Source organism: Corvus hawaiiensis (genome assembly GCF_020740725.1).
Source record: "Corvus hawaiiensis isolate bCorHaw1 chromosome 34 unlocalized genomic scaffold, bCorHaw1.pri.cur SUPER_34d, whole genome shotgun sequence".
Lineage (NCBI taxonomy): Eukaryota > Metazoa > Chordata > Aves > Passeriformes > Corvidae > Corvus > Corvus hawaiiensis.
This window is the reverse complement of record NW_025963258.1, coordinates 74,417-93,681: the sequence shown is the minus strand read 5'-3', so window position 1 is coordinate 93,681 and position 19,265 is coordinate 74,417. Positions and strand designations below refer to the sequence as shown.

At 66.1% G+C, this 19,265-nt stretch overlaps 1 protein-coding gene across 3 annotated transcripts in view; it reads left to right on the top strand.

Moving 5' to 3' along the window:
* Window positions 1-1,232: 1,232 nt before the first annotated feature.
* CACNA1F (calcium voltage-gated channel subunit alpha1 F) overlaps window positions 1,233-19,265 on the top strand; it is a 24,107-nt gene continuing 6,074 nt past the window's right edge. For 2 of the 3 annotated variants that reach the window (XR_007201276.1, XM_048293160.1), the window contains exons 1-32: window positions 1,238-1,531; window positions 2,084-2,330; window positions 2,512-2,617; window positions 3,614-3,753; window positions 3,824-3,966; window positions 4,042-4,194; window positions 5,076-5,272; window positions 5,685-5,788; window positions 5,870-6,030; window positions 6,113-6,196; window positions 6,752-6,839; window positions 7,350-7,376; window positions 7,853-8,013; window positions 8,767-8,992; window positions 9,753-9,960; window positions 10,385-10,505; window positions 11,025-11,106; window positions 11,231-11,285; window positions 11,420-11,474; window positions 12,941-13,073; window positions 13,542-13,671; window positions 13,900-13,959; window positions 14,656-14,762; window positions 14,995-15,082; window positions 15,685-15,792; window positions 15,905-15,957; window positions 16,334-16,480; window positions 16,552-16,753; window positions 18,067-18,225; window positions 18,308-18,418; window positions 18,893-18,976; window positions 19,221-19,264. Coding sequence is in view for 2 of the 3 variants with exons in the window: in XM_048293160.1 (XP_048149117.1) it covers window positions 1,504-1,531; window positions 2,084-2,330; window positions 2,512-2,617; window positions 3,614-3,753; window positions 3,824-3,966; window positions 4,042-4,194; window positions 5,076-5,272; window positions 5,685-5,788; window positions 5,870-6,030; window positions 6,113-6,196; window positions 6,752-6,839; window positions 7,350-7,376; window positions 7,853-8,013; window positions 8,767-8,992; window positions 9,753-9,960; window positions 10,385-10,505; window positions 11,025-11,106; window positions 11,231-11,285; window positions 11,420-11,474; window positions 12,941-13,073; window positions 13,542-13,671; window positions 13,900-13,959; window positions 14,656-14,762; window positions 14,995-15,082; window positions 15,685-15,792; window positions 15,905-15,957; window positions 16,334-16,480; window positions 16,552-16,753; window positions 18,067-18,225; window positions 18,308-18,418; window positions 18,893-18,976; window positions 19,221-19,264 (3,812 nt within the window). In the remaining variant the exon portion in view is untranslated. Of the gene's footprint in view, window positions 1,532-2,083; window positions 2,331-2,511; window positions 2,618-3,613; window positions 3,754-3,823; window positions 3,967-4,041; window positions 4,195-5,075; window positions 5,273-5,684; window positions 5,789-5,869; window positions 6,031-6,112; window positions 6,197-6,751; window positions 6,840-7,349; window positions 7,377-7,852; window positions 8,014-8,766; window positions 8,993-9,752; window positions 9,961-10,384; window positions 10,506-11,024; window positions 11,107-11,230; window positions 11,286-11,419; window positions 11,475-12,940; window positions 13,074-13,541; window positions 13,672-13,899; window positions 13,960-14,655; window positions 14,763-14,994; window positions 15,083-15,684; window positions 15,793-15,904; window positions 15,958-16,333; window positions 16,481-16,551; window positions 16,754-18,066; window positions 18,226-18,307; window positions 18,419-18,892; window positions 18,977-19,220; window position 19,265 lie in introns of all 3 variants that reach the window. The other variant, XM_048293161.1, reaches the window with a different exon arrangement.

Genomic DNA, 19,265 nt, shown 5'->3' with positions numbered 1-19,265 from the left:
CGGTGGGGGGAAATGGGGCCTGTCAGGGGTGATGGGGGAAGCGGCACCTGTGAGGGGCAGCCGAGGGGAGAAACGCGAGCATGCAGCACCTGGGGACAGCGGTGGCCGTGGTTCAATTCAGTGGTGGCCGTGGCGGCGCTGAGGGAGCGGTCGGACCCGATGGTGAAGGGAAAAGAGCGGGAAAGACTCCGCTACTGGAATAAGGAGTAAAGTAGGTGTGTTTATTCCAGCGCTGGGACACATGGGGGGATAACTCCTCCAAAGCCATGCACGCCGACAGCTGCGTTCAGCTTGGTATTTATCGGGTTACAAGTTCCATATTCATTGAGTTTCCCAATACGTTTATACATATTCATTACCTGGCTCCGCCTAGCCTCACTTCGTATTAAAATGAGCCCAAAAGTCATTTACATCCGCATTGTGCTTGCGCAGTGTTGTCTGGTGGTCGTGGGCAGGGGGCTCCGAGATGAAATAAAAGTCTTCCTCAGATGAAGTAAAGGGTCTTCCTCATCCTGAACTTTTCACCTTTCCTCCCTGCGCGTGCCCTTTATGTCCCTGGGCTAAGTCCAAACTTCAAGACTGGTTTGAGCTAGTTTTAGGTTAAAAACAGGATGTCTGGTCAAGATTCCTTCCCTTTATCAATAGTTTCCTATCTTCTCATCCTGCTTTGGTAGGCACAGTAAGTGTTGGGCAAGCGGGATGCATCGCTTCTAACAAAGAACTTCTTAGTAAATCATTTAACCTCTGCTTCCCCATCCCCCTGACTCAATGGGTTTGAGGGTTTGTTCTGACCTGAGCAATTCTGTCATTCCGTGGAAGTGGCACCTGCAGGGTCTGAGGGGGAAACGGCGCCTGTTTGGGGACACTGTGACACCCGTGGGATGTGAGGGGAGCAGTGGTGGCAGCGCGTCCCTCACACGCCTGTTCCCGACCCCTCATGGGTGTGACCCCGACCCCTCACTCTGTCCCCAGCCCCTCACACGGGTGTGACCCCGACCCCTCACTCTGTCCCCGACCCCTCACTCTGTCCCCAGCCCCTCACTCTGTCCCCAGCCCCGGGTGCGACCCCGACCCCTCACTCTGTCCCCAGCCCCGCACTCTGTCCCCGACCCCTCACTCTGTCCCCAGCCCCTCACTCCCAATCCCGACCTCTCCCACGAGTGTTCCCGGACACGTGGGCAGTGCTGCCCCCTCACCCCCCCGTTAATCCCCGTTAATCCCTGGCAGGGACGAGCAGGGACGAGCCCTGGGGAGGCCTTGGAGAGCCCCGGTGCCCACAGACTCCCCGAACCCCCCTAAGCACCCCTGAACCCCCCTAAACACCCCTGACCCCCCCCGACCCCCCCATCCATCCTCTCGATGCTCCCAAACCCCAACAGACCCCACAAATCCCCGTGAAAGTCCGTTGGACCACCCTCCCCCCTTCCTAGGATACCCCAAACCCTTGCAAACACCCCCATAGGTGCCCCCAACCCTCCAGAAACACCCCCAAACCCCCCCACCATGTCGGAGTCAGAGGAGAACGGAGAGGGTGAGTCTGGGGGGGGCCTGGGTGGGCCTTGGGTAAAAGTGAGGATTCAAGGGGGGGGGGTCCCTGAGGGCTTGGGGGGTGCCCGAGTGTCCTGGGGGGGCCCTGGTCTATGGGATGGGGGTTCAGGGATGGTCACTGCGTGTCTGGGGGTCCCGGCGTTGGAAGGGTTTGCAGGGTAGGGGGTCCAGGAAGATTTCGAGGTCCAGAGGGCTTGGGGGTGTCCAGGAAGGTTTGGGGGGGCTCAATGGGATGTGGGTGTTCAGGGGTGGTCACTGTGTGTCCAAGCGGTCCCAGGCTTGGAGGGAGTTGGGGGGATGTCCAGGAAGATTTGGGGGGCGTCCGGGAGGAATTCGGGGGGGACAGGAGGGATTTGGGGGATCCAGAAGGACTTGGAGGGGTTTCTGCTCTATGGGATTGGGGTGTTCGGGCGTGGTCCCTGTTCGTCTGGGGTGCCCCAGGCTCCTGGGGGGGGGCAGGAGGGTTTGTGGGGGTCCCGAAAGGCTTGGGGGGGGGGTTCCCTACCCACTCCTGACCCCCCGTTCCCCTCCCCAGGCCGCCCCAAGGAGCTGCCCCCCTTGGCCGAGGCCATGGGGCAGCCCCTGGGCTGGGGGTCCAGCGACGGCGCCGGGGGGGGGGCGGGCGGGGGGACCCCCCCGGGGCAGCGGCAGCGCCGCCCCCCCCACCCCAAGCACAAGGGCCAGGGGGGCACCGGGGGCGTCCATCGCTCCCCCCGCGCCCTCTTCTGCCTCCGCCTCAACAACCCCATCCGCCGGGCGGCCATCAGCATCGTGGAGTGGAAGTGAGTGGGGGGCTCGGGGGGTCTGGGGGGCCCCATCAGCATCGTGGAGTGGAAGTGAGTGGGGGGCTCGGGGGGTCTGGGGGGGGCACTATCAGCATCGTGGAGTGGAAGTGAGTGGGGGGCTCGGGGGGTCTGGGGGGCCTTGGGGTCCCCCCCCACCTGCTGCCCCCCTTCCCCCCAGGCCCTTCGACATCCTCATCCTCGCCACCATCTTCGCCAACTGCGTGGCCCTGGGGGTCTACATCCCCTTCCCTGAGGATGACTCCAACACCTCCAACCACAACCTGGTGAGAGCCCCCAGACCCCCAGAAAGGGGGGAGCCCCCCCCCCCCCCCCCCACCGGTCCCAGTTGGGTGCTGGGAGAACGCTGGGAAAGGGGGGTTCCACCCCAGCACTGAGATCCACCCGGGACTGGGCTGGGGGGTGGGGGGTGACACTTTGGGGGGTCTGGAGGCGCCGGGGGTGGCACTGTGGGGTGTCGGGGGCTGTGGGGACAGGGGTGTCCCTGTGTCACACGTGTCCCTTGGCACACGCCCGTGCCGCTGCCTTAATCCGCTTTGCCGGCGCCGGGGGAGCCGCGGGGGCCTAATCCCGGCTGAGCCGCCCCAGTCACCCACAAAGGGGACACTGGGAGGGGGCTGGAGGGGGCCCAAATGTCCCTTGTCACCCCGAGGGAGGAGGCACTGGGGCAGGACACCCCCCCGAATATCTCTGTGCCTGGACACCCAAAGGGAGGGGACTCCGGGGGGGTGTCAGGGGTGTCCCCAAATGTCCTTGTCCACGGGCAAAGGGAAAGCTGAGGGGGTGCAGGGCCAGGGGAGGTCCCGAAGTGTTCCTGTCCCTTATACCCAGGGGAAGGGGACACTGGGAGGTGTGGGGGGGGCTGGTGGGGTTCCCGAGTGTCCTTGTCCCCAAAAGGAAGGGGATGCAGGGGGTTTCCCAAGTGTCTCTGTCTCTTGTCCCCAAAAAGGGACAAACATCGCTGTCCCTTGTCCCTCAGGAGAAGGGGATGCTGGGAGGGGGATCCCCAAACATTCCCGACCCCAGGGGATGCTGGAAGGGGTGGGGGGGTCCCTGAGGGGTTTCAAATGTCCCTGATCCCCAGGAAAGGGGACACTGTGAGTGATGGGGGGCGGAGGTGTCCCGGAATGTCCTCCTGGAGAAGGGGTCAGGGTGTCAGGGTAGGGGGGTCCCCAAGAGGGGAAGGGGACACTGGGCGGGGCTGGTGACCCCGTGCGCCCCTGGAGCAGGGGGTGCTGACCCTGCCCGCCGTGCCCCCCCAGGAGCAGGTGGAGTACGTGTTCCTCATCATCTTCACGGTGGAGACGTTCCTGAAGATCATCGCCTACGGGCTGGTGCTGCACCCCAGCGCCTACATCCGCAACGGCTGGAACCTGCTCGACTTCGTCATCGTCATCGTGGGGTGAGGGGGGTTCCAGGGACGGGGACAGCGGGGGGGGGACGGAGCTGTGTGACCCCCGGTGTCCCCCCAGGCTGTTCAGCGTGATCCTGGAGCAGGTGTCCCACAAGCCGGGCGATGCCCACCACATGAGCGGGAAGCCGGGCGGCTTCGACGTCAAGGCCCTGCGCGCCTTCCGCGTGCTGCGGCCGCTGCGCCTCGTCTCCGGCGTCCCCAGTGAGACCCTGGGGGGGAGCGGGGGGGTTTGGGGTCACCCCAGCCTCCTGCCAACCCCTCCCCGTGCCCCCCCAGGCCTCCACATCGTGCTCAACTCCATCATGAAGGCGATGGTGCCGCTGCTGCACATCGCGCTGCTCGTGCTCTTCGTCATCATCATCTACGCCATCATCGGCCTCGAGCTCTTCATCGGCCGCATGCACAAGACCTGCTTCTTCATCGGCTCGGGTAGGGCCGGGGGTCACCCTCCTGCTTCTTCATCAGCTCGGGTAGGGCCGGGGGGGTCACCCTGCGTGTCCCCCCAGCCCCGGGATGCCCCCAGCGTCAGGGACCCCCCAGGAGTCCCTCAGTGCTCTCAGGTGCCCCAGCCCAGGGACGGGGATTCCCCAGGGACACCCCACACTGAGACCCCCCCCTAAATTCCCTGAGGACCCCCCCAGCAATGAGGGCTCCCCCCAGGGACACCCCAGCAGGGTTCTGGGCTCCTTAACACACTGAGACCCCCTTAAAGCCCCTGAGACCCCCCCAGCACTGAGGATCCCCCAGGGACACCCCACACTGAGACCCCCCCTAAATTCCCTGAGCACCCCTCCGGGACACCCCAGCAGGGTTCTGGGCTCCTTAACACACTGAGACGCCCCTAAATTCCCTGAGACGCCCTCCAGCCCAGGGACCAGGATCCCTCAGGGACACCCCACACTGAGACCTCCCTAAAGCCCCTGAGACGCCCCCCCAGCCCTGAGGATCCCCCAGGGACACCCCACGCTGAGACCCCCCCCCCTGAATTCCCTGAGACCCCCTCCAGCCCAGGGACCAGGATCCCTCAGGAACACCCCAGCAGGGTTCTGGGACTCCTTAAAACACCAAGACCCCCCCTAAATTCCCTGAGCACCCCCCAGGACACCCCAGCAGGATTCTGGGGCTCCCAACACACCCCTGGGACAGTAACTCAGGGGTGTGAGTTGTCAGGAGGGACAAGAGTGGGCAGTGGGGACAGGAGCTGTCAGTGGGCACAAGCGCCAGCAGCGGGGACCGGAGCCATGTGAGGGCAGTGAGAGGGGACAGCCAGCCCGGAGCTGTCACCAGGGCCCGTTGTCTCCTGCCCCCAGACCTGGAGTCGGAGGACGATCCCTCTCCCTGCGCCTTCTCGGGGCACGGCCGCGCCTGCCTGCAGAACAACACCGAGTGCCGGGGCCGCTGGGAGGGCCCCAACGGCGGCATCACCAACTTCGACAACTTCTTCTTCGCCATGCTCACCGTGTTCCAGTGCATCACCATGGAGGGCTGGACCGATGTGCTGTACTGGGTGAGACCCCCGAGCCCCCCGAATCCTCACCACCCCTCCCAGAGGCCCCCAAAATCTTCATACACATCCCTGAGCTCCCCCTAAGTCCTCACAGCCACCCTGAGCCCCCCTAAGTCCTCACACACATCCCCGAGACCCCAGAATCCTCACAAGCCCTTCCTGAGCCCTCCCAAACCCAGTGCATCACCAGGGAGGGCTGGACAGATGTGCTGTACTGGTGAGACCCCCGAGCCCCCCAAATCCTCATAACCCCTCCCTGAGCTCCCCCAAATCCTCACACACATCCCTGAGCCCCTCAAACCCTCCCCAAACCTCGACAGGGCAAACCCCCAAACCTCTCTGCTGGGTGTTACTGGCCTCACCTGAGGAGGGATTTGGGGTCCCCCCCATCACCCCAAATCTCTCCCCACAGATGCAGGACGCGATGGGCCACGAGCTGCCCTGGATTTACTTCGTCAGCCTCGTCATCTTCGGCTCCTTCTTCGTCCTCAACCTGGTGCTGGGGGTGCTGAGCGGGTGAGGAGCCCTCAGTGGAGTCAACAGTGGGGCAAGAGCCGTGTCCTTGGCGTGTTTGGGGTCACGCCTGTCCCCCCCCAGGGAATTCTCCAAGGAGCGAGAGAAGGCCAAGGCCCGCGGGGACTTCCAGAAGCTGCGGGAGAAGCAGCAGCTGGAGGAGGACCTGCGGGGCTACATGGACTGGATCACCCAGGCCGAGGACCTGGAGGGCGACGAGGAAGAGGGGGAGCACGAGAAGCACCGTGAGTGGGGCTGGGGGGCAGCTACGGGGGGCCTGCCAAGTCCTGAGCCCCCCAAAGCTCCGTGACCCCCCCTTTCCCCCAGGCCTGACCGCCGAGGACCTGATGGGGAAGCGGAAGCCGCGGCTGAAGTGGCTGCGCCACGCAAGTCACTCCACCGACACCCACGGTACCCCCGGGGCACCCCGAATCCCCCAGAATGGGGTACCCCAAATTCCCTGAACCCCTGGGGCACCCCAAATTCCCTGAATACAGATATCCCAAAGTCTCTGAACCCAGGCACCCCGAATTCCCTGGACCTGGGCACCCCAAATTCCCTGAACCCCCAGGGCACCCCAAACCCCCCAGAGCCGGGCAACCTGAACTCCCTGGACTGGGCATCCCCAAATTCCCTGAACCTGGGCATCCCAAATCCCCAGGACCTGGGCACCCCAAATTCTCTGAACCAGGGCACCCAAAATTCCCTGGACCTGGACACCCCAAATTCGCTGAACCCAGACATCCCAAATCCCCCGGGGCTGGGCACCCCAAATTCCCTGGACCTAGGCACCCTGATCTCCCTAAACCCAGACACCCCAAATTACCTGAACACCCCAAATTCTCTGAACCTGGGCACCCTGAATTCCCTGGGCTGGGCACCCTCAAATTCGCTGAACCCAGACATCCCAAACCGCCCGGTCCGGGTGCCCCCAAAGCCCCGGGCTGACCTGTGCCCCCACCCCAGCGAGCCTCCCGGGCAGCGAGACCACCTCGGTGAACACGGAGACCGTGGGGGAGGAGGAGGCACCGCCGACCGCCTGCGACCGCTGCCTGTGAGCCCAGCGGGGCACGGGACCCCCGGCTCTGCCAGGGCCCTCGGGATCCCCCCACAGCCCCAGGAACACCCCACAGATCCCCACGACACCCCACGGATCCCCGGGACCCCTCTAGGACCCCCAAACCCGACACCTACAGCACCTCAGAACAATTTGGGACCCTCCCATAGCTCCCTGATAGGCCCCAATACCACCCATAGCACGAGGGACCCCGCCCCAGATGCCCCCTGAGACCCCAGAACTGACCCCCCACAGCACCTCAAAGCCCTCTGGGACCCCTCCATAGCCCCAAGGACCCCCCATACTCCCCTAGGACCCCAAAACTGACCCCAGCACCCCTGTGACCACCCCCAGGTATCTCAACCCCCCCCAGCCCCAGAGATCCTCTAAGCCCACCCACCCAAATCTGACCCAGCACCCCTATAAAGCCCCCCCAGATATCCCCCCATGGCCAAGGGACTCCCCCAAAATCCCCACGTTTTTGGGTAACTGTTTTTCTCTCTCCAGGGGCAAAATTGCAAAGACCAAATTCTGGTGAGTGGGGAGAAGAAGGGGGGGGCGAGATGGAAAAAAAGAGGGGGGGGCCGCACTGGGGCCCCCATAAAGCCTCCCAACCCCTCCCACCTGACGGGATCTCTCTCACCCCCCCCACCTCCCCTCTGTCCCCAAAATCCTCCACCCCCTCCCACCGCCCTGTACCCCCAATTCGTCCACGTTCCCCAAAACACCCCCTCGACCTCCTCTACCCCAAATTCCCCCAAATCCCCCCTCGACCCCTCATGTCCCTCCAACTCGAACACCCTTCACCTCCTCGCACATGACGGGGGGGGGTGTCTCTGTCACTCTCCCACCTCCTCTGTGTCCCCAAAATCCCCCCGCCTCCCCCCCAAACCCCCCCTGTCGTCCCCCAAACCCCACCGCTGCCCCCAAACCCCACCGCTGCCCCCCAAACCCCACCGCCGCCCCCCAAACCCCACCGCCGCCCCCCAAACCCCACCGCTGCCCCCCAGCCGCCGCCTGCGCCGCCTGAACCGCCTGTGGCGCCGGCGCTGCCGCGCGGCCGTGAAGTCCGTGTCGTTCTACTGGACCGTGCTGCTGCTCGTGTTCCTCAACACGCTGACCATCGCCTCCGAGCACCACGGGCAGCCGCCCTGGCTCACCGAGACACAGGGTACGGCCCCGGCACCCCCCGGGGACCCCCAAACCCTCCAGTGCCTCTCAAACGTCCTAGTGCCCCCCCAAAACCCCCGGTACCCCCCTGACACCCTCCAGTGCCCCCCAAACCCCCCGAGCCTCCCAAACCCTCCAGTGTCCCCCCCAACCCCCCGACACCCTCCAGTGCCCCCCCAAATCCCCCAGTGCCTCCCAAACCCTCCAGTGCCCCCCAACACCCTCCAGTACCTCTCAAGCCTTCTAGTACCCCCCCAAATCCCCCGGTACCCCCCAACACCCTTCAGCGCCCCCCGAACCCCCAGCGCCCTCCAAACCCCCCGGTAACCCCCGACACCTCCCAGTGCCCCCCAAAGCCTCCAGTGCACCCCAAACCCCCCGGTAACCCCCGACACCCTCCAGTGCCCCCCGAACCCCCAGCGCCCCCCAAACCCCCAGGTAACCCCCGACACCCTCCAGTGCTCCCCAAACCCCCCAGTGCCTCTCAAACCTCCCAGTGCCCCCCAAAGCCTCCAGTGCACCCCAAACCCCCAGCGCCCTCCAAACCCCTCAACACCCCCCAGTGCCTCCCAAACGTCCCAGTGCTCCCCAAACCCCCCGATGCCCTCCGACACCCTCCTGCCATCCCCCGGTGCTCCCCGAGTCCCCCAGAGCTCGGGGGCCCGTCCTGCTCGTGGTGTTTCCCCACCACCCTCCAGGCGTGACCCTCGCCCGGGCGGTCACTCGGCTCTGTCCCCCCCGGTGACCCCCGCAGCGTACGCGAACAAGGCGCTGCTGTCGCTGTTCGGCGCCGAGATGCTGCTGAAGCTCTACGCGCTGGGCCCCTCGTGCTACTTCGCGAGCTTCTTCAACCGCTTCGACTGCTTCGTGGTGTGCGGCGGCGTGCTGGAGACCGCGCTGGTGGAGCGCGGGGCCATGGAGCCGCTCGGCATCTCCGTGCTGCGCTGCGTGCGCCTGCTGCGCGTCTTCAAGGTCACCCGGTGAGGGGCACCGCGGGGACAGCGGGGACAGCGCAGTGTCCCAGCACCGCAGAGTCCCAGCAGCGGGACACCCCAGTGTCCCAGCACCGCAATGAGCCAGCACCGGGACACCCCAGTGTCCCAGCACCTCAATGAGCCAGCACCGGGACACCCCAGTGTCCCAGCACCTCAATGAGCCAGCACCGGGACACCCCAGTGCCCCAGCACCTCAATGAGCCAGCACCGGGACACCCCAGTGCCCCAGCACCTCAGTGACCCAGCAGCGGGACACCCCAGTGCCCCAGCACCGCAGTGACCCAGCACCGGGACACCCCAGTGTCCCAGCACCTCAATGACCCAGCAGCGGGACACCCCAGTGCCCCAGCAGCTCAATGACCCAACACAGGGACACCCCAGTGCCCCAGCACCTCAGTGACCCAGCACCGGGACACCCCAGTGTCCCAGCACCGCAATGACCCAACACAGGGACACCCCGATGCACCAGCACCCCAATGTCCCAACCCTGCAATGCCCCAAATCCGCCACACCCCGATGTCCCAAGGCAGCGATGTCCTGATGCTGTGATGTCCCAAATTGGTGACACCCCAATGCTGCAACACCCCCCACCACTGGCTGTTGGCTCTGCACTGTCCATCCAGCCCTTCCCAGTGCTCCCAGTGCTCCCAGTAACCACAGTCCCTGGGCCAGCTCCACCAGGTGTTGGCTCTGCACTGTCCGTCCAGCCCTTCCCAGTGCTCCCAGTAACCCCCGCGTCCCACAGGCACTGGGCGTCGCTGAGCAACCTGGTGGGGTCGCTGCTGAACTCCATGAAATCCATCGCCTCGCTGCTGCTGCTGCTCTTCCTCTTCATCATCATCTTCGCGCTCCTGGGCATGCAGCTCTTCGGGGGCCGCTTCAGCTTCGACGAGACCCAGACCAAGCGCAGCACCTTCGACACCTTCCCGCAGGCCCTGCTCACCGTGTTCCAGGTACCCCGAGACCTGGGGGAAACCTCAAATCCCACGGGGAGACCCCAAAACCTGCAGGGGGTCCCTGAAACCCGTGGGAGGCTCTGAAGGTTGTGGGGAGAACCCCAAAATGCATGGGGGACCCTAAACCTCTGAGGAGACCCGGAAACTATGGGGAACCCCAGAATCTGTGGGAGGCCCTGAAAGCTGCGAGAGATCGCAGCACCTGAGGGGGGCCTTGAAATCTCGTGGCTCCCCTAAACCTGTGAGGAGACCCCAAAACCCACGAGCCTCCCTCAAACCATCCCATCACCACCCTGTAGCCGCTCCGGGGCGACGCTGCGCACTCAGAACGGGGAGGCAGCGGTGTACTGGGAGCACTGGTGGGGGTGGCACTGAGGTTTTGGGGTGCCCCTGGTGTTTGGGGACCCCCCAAACCCCGCAGATCCTGACGGGGGAGGACTGGAACGCGGTGATGTACGACGGGATCATGGCCTACGGTGGCCCCGTGTTCCCCGGGATGCTCGTCTGCGTCTACTTCGTCATCCTCTTCATCTGCGGCAACTGTGCGTGGGCACTGGGGACACTGGGAGCACTGGGACAGACTGGGAGCACTGGGGGCACTGGGTGCACTGGAAGCACTGGGAGAACTGGGGGGACTGGGAGCACTGGGAGCACTGGGGGTGCTGGGACAGACTGGGTGCACGGGAGGCACTGGGAGGACTGGGAGCACTGGGGGCTCCGGGAGCACTGGGAGAACTGGGGGGACTGGGAGCACTGGAAGCACTGGGAGAACTGGGGGGACTGGGAGCACTGGGGGCGCTGGGAGCACTGGGGGCACTGGGAGGCAGTGGGAGCACTGGAAGCACTGGGAGAACTGGGGGGACTGGGAGCACTGGGAGCAGGGAACTGGGGAACTGGGAATAGGTCAAAGGGTAACTGGGGAGCTGGGGTAGGACACAGCGGGGTTGGGAATAAGAAAGGGAGAGTGGGGGCACTGGGAGGATGTTGGGGGATGCTGGAAGGATACTGGGAGGATACTGGGAGGATACTGGGAGCACTGGTGAACCCTTCCCTCCCCTCAGACATCCTCCTCAACGTCTTCTTGGCCATCGCCGTGGACAACCTGGCGGACGGTGACAACATCAACTCGGGGGGGGACAAGAAGTGAGCCCGGACCCCTGGGGCCCTTTTGGGGGTGACGAGGGGGGGGGCACCCAGGCCCCGGGTCCCCTGGGGGGTACCCGACCCCCGGGACCCCTTGGCTGAGCCCCCCTTTCCTCCCACCCAGGGACAAGGCCGGGGAGGCGGAAGCAGGGACAGACAGCCAGGACGTGGTGGTGAAGGTGAGGGGGGGTCCCGGGGGGCTGGGTGTCACTGGGGGGTCCCGGGGGGCTGGGTGTCACTGGGGGGTCCTGGCGGGGTCCCTCCCTCCCCCCCGAGCGTGCACGGCCCCCACCCCTCCCCCTCCCCTGCCCAGGTTGAGGGGGATCAGCCCGAGGAGGAGGAGGAGGAGGAGGAAGGGAGTGAGGAAGGTGAGTGCCACCTGCGCAGACATCAGGGGGCGCTGGGGGGTGGCAGTGCCCTGATGTGGGGGTCCCTGGAAGGGGGGGTGTGACAGTCCTTGAACATCAGGGTCCCGGGGACGGTGACAGTGACGTGACGTGGGGTCCCCTGAGGGGGGTGGCAGTGCCTGGACTGGGGGGTCCCTGGGGAGGTGACAGTGGCGGGACATGGAGGGGCCCTGGCGGGTGACAGTCCTTGAACATGGGGGGGTCCCTGGGGAGGTGACAGGGACATGACATGGGAGTCCTGAAAGGGGGTGACACTGCCCGGACACAGGGGGGTCCCTGGGGGGGGGGGTGTGACACTGCCCGGACACGGGGGGGGGCCCTGGGGGGGGATGTGACACTGCTCGGACACGGGGGGGTCCCTGGGGGGGGGGGTGTGACACTGCTCGGACACGGGGGGGCCCTGGGGGGTGTGACACTGCCCGGACACGGGGGGTCCCTGAGGGGGGGTTGGTGTGACACTGCCCGGACACGGGGGGGGGCCCTGGGGGGTGTGACACTGCTCGGACACGGGGGGGGCCCTGGGGGGTGTGACACTGCCCGGACACGGGGGGTCCCTGGGGGGGGGTGTGACACTGCTCGGACACGGGGGGGCCCTGGGGGGGGGGTGTGACACTGCTCGGACACGGGGGGTCCCTGGGGGGGGGTGTGACACTGCCCGGACAGGGGGGGGGCCCTGAGGGGGGGTTGGTGTGACACTGCCCGGACACGGGGGGGCCCTGGGGGGGGGTGTGACACTGCTCGGACACGGGGGGTCCCTGGGGGGGGGTGTGACACTGCTCGGACACTGGGGGGTCCCTGGGGGGGGGGGGTGACACTGCCCGGACACGGGGGGGTCCCTGGGGGGGGGTGTGACACTGCTCGGACACGGGGGGGCCCTGAGGGGGGGTTGGTGTGACACTGCTCGGACACGGGGGGGTCCCTGGTGGGGGGAGTGTGACACTGCTCGGACACGGGGGGGTCCCTGGTGGGGGGAGTGTGACACTGCTCGGACACGGGGGGTCCCTGGGGGGGGGGGTGTGACACTGCCCGGACACGGGGGGGGCCCTGAGGGGGGGTTGGTGTGACACTGCTCGGACACGGGGGGGTCCCTGGGGGGGGGGGTGTGACACTGCCCGGACACGGGGGGGCCCTGGGGGGGGGGTGTGACACTGCTCGGACACGGGGGGTCCCTGGGGGGGGGGGTGTGACACTGCCCGGACACGGGGGGGCCCTGAGGGGGGGTTGGTGTGACACTGCTCGGACACGGGGGGGCCCTGAGGGGGGGTTGGTGTGACACTGCTCGGACACGGGGGGGTCCCTGGGGGGGGGGTGTGACACTGCTCGGACACGGGGGGTCCCTGGGGGGGGGGGTGTGACACTGCCCGGACACGGGGGGGTCCCTGGTGGGGGGAGTGTGACACTGCTCGGACACGGGGGGGCCCTCGCAGGTGACGAGGAGGCCGGGGGGGAGGGTGACAGACTGGGGAGGGCCCGGCTGGAGTCCCTGGAGGAGCCCCCCAAGCCCAAGGTGACCCCGATTCCCGAGGGCAGCGCCTTCTTCCTGCTGAGCAGCACCAACCCGTGAGTGGCACTGGGGGCACTGGGGGCACTGGGGGCACTGGTGCTTGAGGCCCTGAGAATAATGGGAGACTGGGGACATAAACTGGAGGGACTGGGAGCACTGGGACTGGACGGCTGGGAGCACTGGGATTGAAACTGAGAGCACTGGGACTGGGGACATAAAGAACAATGTGTCACTGGGGACAAACTGGAAGCGCTGGGAGCACTGGGGCTGTGAGCACTGAGGGACTGGGAGCACTGGAGACACTAAGAGCAATGCTGGCACTGGGAGCACTGGGGCTGGAGGGCTGGGGGCACTGGGAGCACTGGGAACATCGGCACTGACTGGAGGCCTGGAGGGGTTGGGAGCACTGGAGGGCTGGGGGGACTGGGAGCACTGGGAACACTGGGACTGGGGACACAAACTGGGGGGGACTGGGAGCACTGGGGGCACTGGGAGCACTGGGAGCTGACGTGTGCCCGGCGCAGGCTGCGGGTGAAGTGCCACGCCCTGATCAACCACCACATCTTCACCAACCTCATCCTCGTCTTCATCATCCTCAGCAGCGTCTCCCTGGCCGCGGAGGACCCCGTGCGCGCCCACTCGCCCCGCAACCACGTGGGCTACTGGGCACACTGGGCAAACTGGGAGGGACTGGGGGAACTGGGGGGATGTGGGGGGGAATTCACCCCGTAACCGTGTGGGACGCGGGATCCTCTCACCCGGAGTTGGGGGGCAGAAATGGGGGGGCTGGGAGTGTTTGGGGGGGTCCCGGGAGGTTGGGGGGGTCGGGGGGGTTTGAGAGGGGTCGGGGTCACCCCGTTGCCCCCTCCCCATCCCCCCCAGATCCTGGGCTACTTCGACTACGCCTTCACCTCCATCTTCACCGTGGAGATCTTGCTCAAGGTACGGGCGGGTCTGCGGGGTTTGGGGTGGGGGTTCCCAGGGTTTGGGGGGGATTCCCGGGGTTTGGGGTGTCCCCAGGGGTTCGGGAGGGGTTCCCGGGGTTTTGGAGGTGTTCCCAGGGTTTGGGGGGGGAGGATTCCTGGGGTTTGGGGTGTCCCAAGGGTTTTGTGAGGGGGTTCCTGGGGTTTGGGGGGGTTCCCCAGGGTTTGGGGTGTCCCCATTGACAGGGGGGTCCCTCCGGTTTGGAGGGGTCCCCAGGGTTTTGGCAGGTTCCCAGGGTTTGGGGGGGTTCCAGGGGCTTTGGGGTTCCCCAGGGTTTGGGGGTGTTCCCGGGGTTTTTGGGGGTTCCCGGGGTTCGGGGGCGTTCCCAGGGTTTTGGGAGGGATCCCCAGGGTTCAGGGATGTTCCCAGGGTTTTGGGAGGGGTCCCCGGGGTTTGTGGGGGTTCCCGAGGTCTGGGGGTGTTCCCAGGGTTTTGGGGTTCCCCGGGGTTTGTGGGGGTTCCCGGGGTTTGGGGGTGTTCCCAGGGTTTTGGGATGTTCCCAGGGTTTGGGGGTGTTCCCGGGGTTTGTGGGGGTTCCAGGGTTCGGTGGTGTTCCCAGGGTTTTGGGTGGGATCCCCAAGGTTTGGGGGGTTCCCGGGGTTCGGGGGGTCCCCAGGGACAGGGGGACAGCTCGAGGCTCACGGCCTCCCGCAGATGACCGTGTTCGGCGCCTTCCTGCACAAAGGCTCCTTCCTCCGCAACTGGTTCAACCTCCTGGACCTGCTGGTGGTCGGCGTCTCCCTCATCTCCTTCGGCATGCAGTGAGCTGGGGGCAACTGGGAGCACTGGGAGCGCTGCTGGGGGCACTGGGGGTCACTGGGAGGGGCTAGGCTTGACACTGGGGGCACTGGGAGAGTACGAGGAACGTCACTGGGGGCACTGGGACCATTGCTGGGGATGCTAGAAAACAGTGGAAGCGCTGCTGGAGGCACTGGGGGCGTTACTGGGGGGCACTGGGGAACTTACTGGGACCACTGGTGTGTTCTCTGGCAGCTCCAGCGCCATCTCGGTGGTGAAGATCCTGCGGGTCCTGCGCGTCCTGCGACCACTGCGAGCCATCAACCGGGCCAAGGGCCTCAAGGTGGGCAACTGGGAGCACTGGGAGGCACTGGGGGCACTAGGAGCACTGGGAGGGGGCATCCTCCCAGCAGTGGCCACAGCGGGCTGGAGGCTGGGACACTGGCTGTACTGGTGGGACTGGGAGCACTGGGGCCCCAGCATGCCGTGCTGTTGGTGGCACAGGGGTCTCCATTGTCCCTGTGCCCACGATGTCCCGAGGCAGCGGTGTCACAGGTGTCCCCAGCACACAGTGGCCTCGGTGTCCCACTTGTTCCAATGTCCCAGCGTCCCACTGTCCTTGTTGTCCCCATGTCCTGTGTCCCCAGCATCCCTGTTGTCCGCATGTCCCAGTGACATCCCTGTCCCCTGCCCTGGTGACACTGTCCCTGTCCCCAGCACGTGGTGTCCCCTGCCCCAGTGACACCCCTGTCCCTGTCCCTGCCCCAGTGACACTGTCCCTGTCCCCAGCACGTGGTGTCCCCCTGCCCCAGTCCCTGCCCCAGTGACACTGTCCCTGTCCCTGTCCCCAGCACGTGGTGTCCCCCTGCCCCAGTGACACTGTCCCTGTCCCTGTCCCCACCCCGTGGTGTCCCCCTGCCCCAGTGACACTGTCCCTGTCCCCAGCACGTGGTGCAGTGCGTGTTCGTGGCCATCCGCACCATCGGGAACATCATGATCGTCACCACGCTGCTGCAGTTCATGTTCGCCTGCATCGGGGTGCAGCTCTTCAAGGTGGGGCCCTGACCCCGGGGGTGCCACCCCCCTGAGGGGTCCCCAAGCCCCCCGAGGGGTCCCCACCCCCCCGGGGAGCCGAGGGTGCCCCTGACCCCCCGACCCCCCCCAGGGCAAGTTCTACAGCTGCACTGATGAGGCCAAGCACACGCCAGGGGAGTGCAAGTGAGTGTCCCCCCAAAAACTGACCCCACACTCCAAACTGACCTCTACACCTCAGATCCTGACCCCGACCCGCCCCGCTGGTGTCCCCATGGTGTCCCACCCCCTCCTGGTGGCAGTGTCCCATTGGGGTCTCACCATCACTGTCCCTGTGTTGCCCCCACAGGGGATGTTCCCGGTGTAAAGGGTGGGGCCGTGTCCCACCCACAGGTGCCAGTGTCCCACTGGGGTCTCACACTGCTGTCCCTGTGACCCCGTAGTGTCCCTGTGTCCCCGTGGGGTCCCGCTGTTGCTCCCTGTGGTGTCCCTGTGGCCCCCCAGTCAGTGGCAGTGTCCAGGGGGGTGTCTCACCCTCGCTGTCCCGGTGTCCCTGTCCCAGGGGGACGTTCCTGGTGTACAAGGACGGGGATGTGTCCCACCCGTCGGTGCGGGAGCGCCTCTGGCTCAACAGCGACTTCAACTTCGACAACGTCCTGGCGGGGATGATGGCCCTGTTCACCGTGTCCACCTTCGAGGGGTGGCCCGCGTGAGTCCCGGGGCGGGCTCGGGGCCGCCGCCACCCCCGCGGGGACGCGCCCCAACCCCGTGTCCCCCCAGGCTGCTGTACAAGGCCATCGACGCCAACGCCGAGAACCAGGGGCCCATCTACAACTACCGCGTGGAGATCTCCATCTTCTTCATCGTCTACATCATCGTCATTGCCTTCTTCATGATGAACATCTTCGTGGGCTTCGTCATCATCACCTTCCGCGCACAGGGCGAGAGCGAGTACCGCAACTGCGAGCTGGACAAAAACCAGGTACGGGGACACGGCCCCGTGGTGTCCCCTTGGCTCTGTGATGTCCCCATGGCCCTGCAGTGTCACCGTGGCCCTGGGTGTCCCCTTGGCTCTGTGATGTGCCCATGGCCCTATGGTGTCCCCTTGGCCCTATGGTGTCCCCATGGCCCTGTGGTGTCCCCATGGCCCTGTGATGTCCCCATGGACCTGTGGTGTCCCCATGGCCCTGCGGTGTCACCATGGCCCTGGGTGTCCCCTTGTCTCTGTGGTGTCCCCATGGCCCGGTGGTGTCCCCTTGGCCCTGTGGTGTCCCCCTTGTCTCTGTGATGTCCCCATGGCCCTGTGGTGTCCCCCTTGGCTCTGTGGTGTCCCTGTGGCCCTGTGGTGTCCCCGTGCCAGCCCCATGTCCCCACGGCAGCAGTGCAGGGACAATCCGTGGTGTGGCAGGGCAGTGACAGTGTCCCCCACAGTGTCCCCACAATGTCCCCACCATGTGCCCATGCCATCGCCATGTTCCCACAGCAACAGTGCAGAGTGGGGCAGTGGGGCGGCCCCATGGTGTCCCCATGGTGTCCCCATGCCATCAGGGTGTCCCTGCAGCCAGTGGCTGGTGAGGAAGCGGGGTGGCCGTGTCCCTGCAGTGTCCCCTTTGCCATCCCACTGTCCCCAACAGTGGCAGTGTGTGGGGTGGCAGTGGGGGTGGCCATGTCCCCACGCTGTCCCGTCCCTGCAGCGGCAGTGTGTGGGGGTGCCATGTCCCCGTGGTGTCCCCACGCTGTCCCCTGTCCCCGCAGTGGCATTGTGTGGGGTAGCCATGTCCCCACGCTGTCCCCCACCCTCTCCCCTGTCCCCGCAGTGGCAGTGGGGGGGGCTGTGTCCCCACGCTGTCCCCTGTCCCGCAGTGGCAGTGTGTGGGGTGGCAGTGGGGTGTCCGTGTCCCCACGCTGTCTCCTGTCCCCCACAGTGGCAGTGGGGTGGCCGTGTCCCCACGCTGTCCCCTGTCCCCCACAGCGGCAGTGTGTGGGGTGGCAGTGGGGTGGCCGTGTCCCCACGCTGTCCCCTGTCCCCGCAGCGGCAGTGTGTGGGGTGGCAGTGGGGTGGCCGTGTCCCCACGCTGTCCCCTGTCCCCGCAGCGGCAGTGGGGTGGCCCGTGTCCCCACGCTGTCTCCTGTCCCCGCAGCGGCAGTGGGGTGGCCGTGTCCCCACGCTGTCCCCTGTCCCCGCAGCGGCAGTGTGTGGGGTGGCAGTGGGGGTGGCCGTGTCCCCACACTGTCCCCTGTCCCCGCAGCGGCAGTGGGGTGGCCGTGTCCCCACGCTGTCCCCTGTCCCCGCAGCGGCAGTGTGTGGAGTACGCGCTGAAGGCGCAGCCACTGCGCCGTTACATCCCCAAGAACCGCACCCAGTACCGCGTGTGGGCCATGGTCAACTCCACTGCCTTCGAGTACATCATGTTCGTCCTCATCCTGCTCAACACCATCGCGCTGGCTGTGCAGGTGGGGGGACACCTGGGGGACCGGGGGGTCACAGAGGGAGGGGACGGTGCCAGACCCCCGTGTCCCCCCCCCCCCCCCCCAGCACTACGAGCAGTCGAAGCCCTTCAACTACGTGATGGACCTGCTCAACATGGTGTTCACGGGGCTCTTCACCGTGGAGATGGTGCTCAAGATCATCGCCTTCAAACCCCGGGTACGCCGGGGGGTGTCACACCGGGGGTCACACAAGGCGGGGTGTCACACACAAGGCAGGGGGTGTCACATACGGGGTCACACAAGGGGGGTGTCACACCGGGGCTCACACAAGGGGGGGTTGCCACACGGGGGGTCACACAATGGGGGGTGTCACATGGGGAGTCACACAAGGCAGGGGGTGTCACACCAGGGGTGACACAAGGCAGGGGGTGTCACACCAGGGGTCACACAAGGCAGGGGGTGCCACACGGGGGGTCACACAAGGGGGTGTCACATGGGGGGTCACACAAGGCAGGGGGTGTCACACCGGGGGTCACACACACAGAGGGTCACACAGTGGGGGTGTCACACGGGGGTCACACAAGGCAGGGGTGTCACACCGGGGGTCACACAAGGCAGGGGGTGTCACATGGGGGGTCACACAAGGGGAGGTCCACAGGACAGAGGGTCCTCACCACCTCCCCTTCCCCAGCATTACTTCTGTGACGCCTGGAACACTTTTGATGCCCTCATCGTGGTGGGCAGCGTGGTGGACATTGCCGTCACTGAGGTCAACGTGAGTCGCCCTCCTCATCCCCTGGCTCGGGGGAGGTTGGTGTTTTGGGGCAGTCCTGGATGTCTGGGTCTCTCCCCGTCCATGTCCTCATGTCCATCTGTCTGTCTCCATCATCTCCATCTCCATCATCACATCTGTCACAGAACGGGGACACGTTGGTGAGGTACGGGGAGGTGTCCCAGCCGGGGGAGTTTTGGGGGGGCTGTGCAGGGGTTTTGGGGTGCCCTGACCCCCCTCCCCACAGAGCTCGGAGGACAGTTCCCGCATCTCCATCACCTTCTTCCGGCTC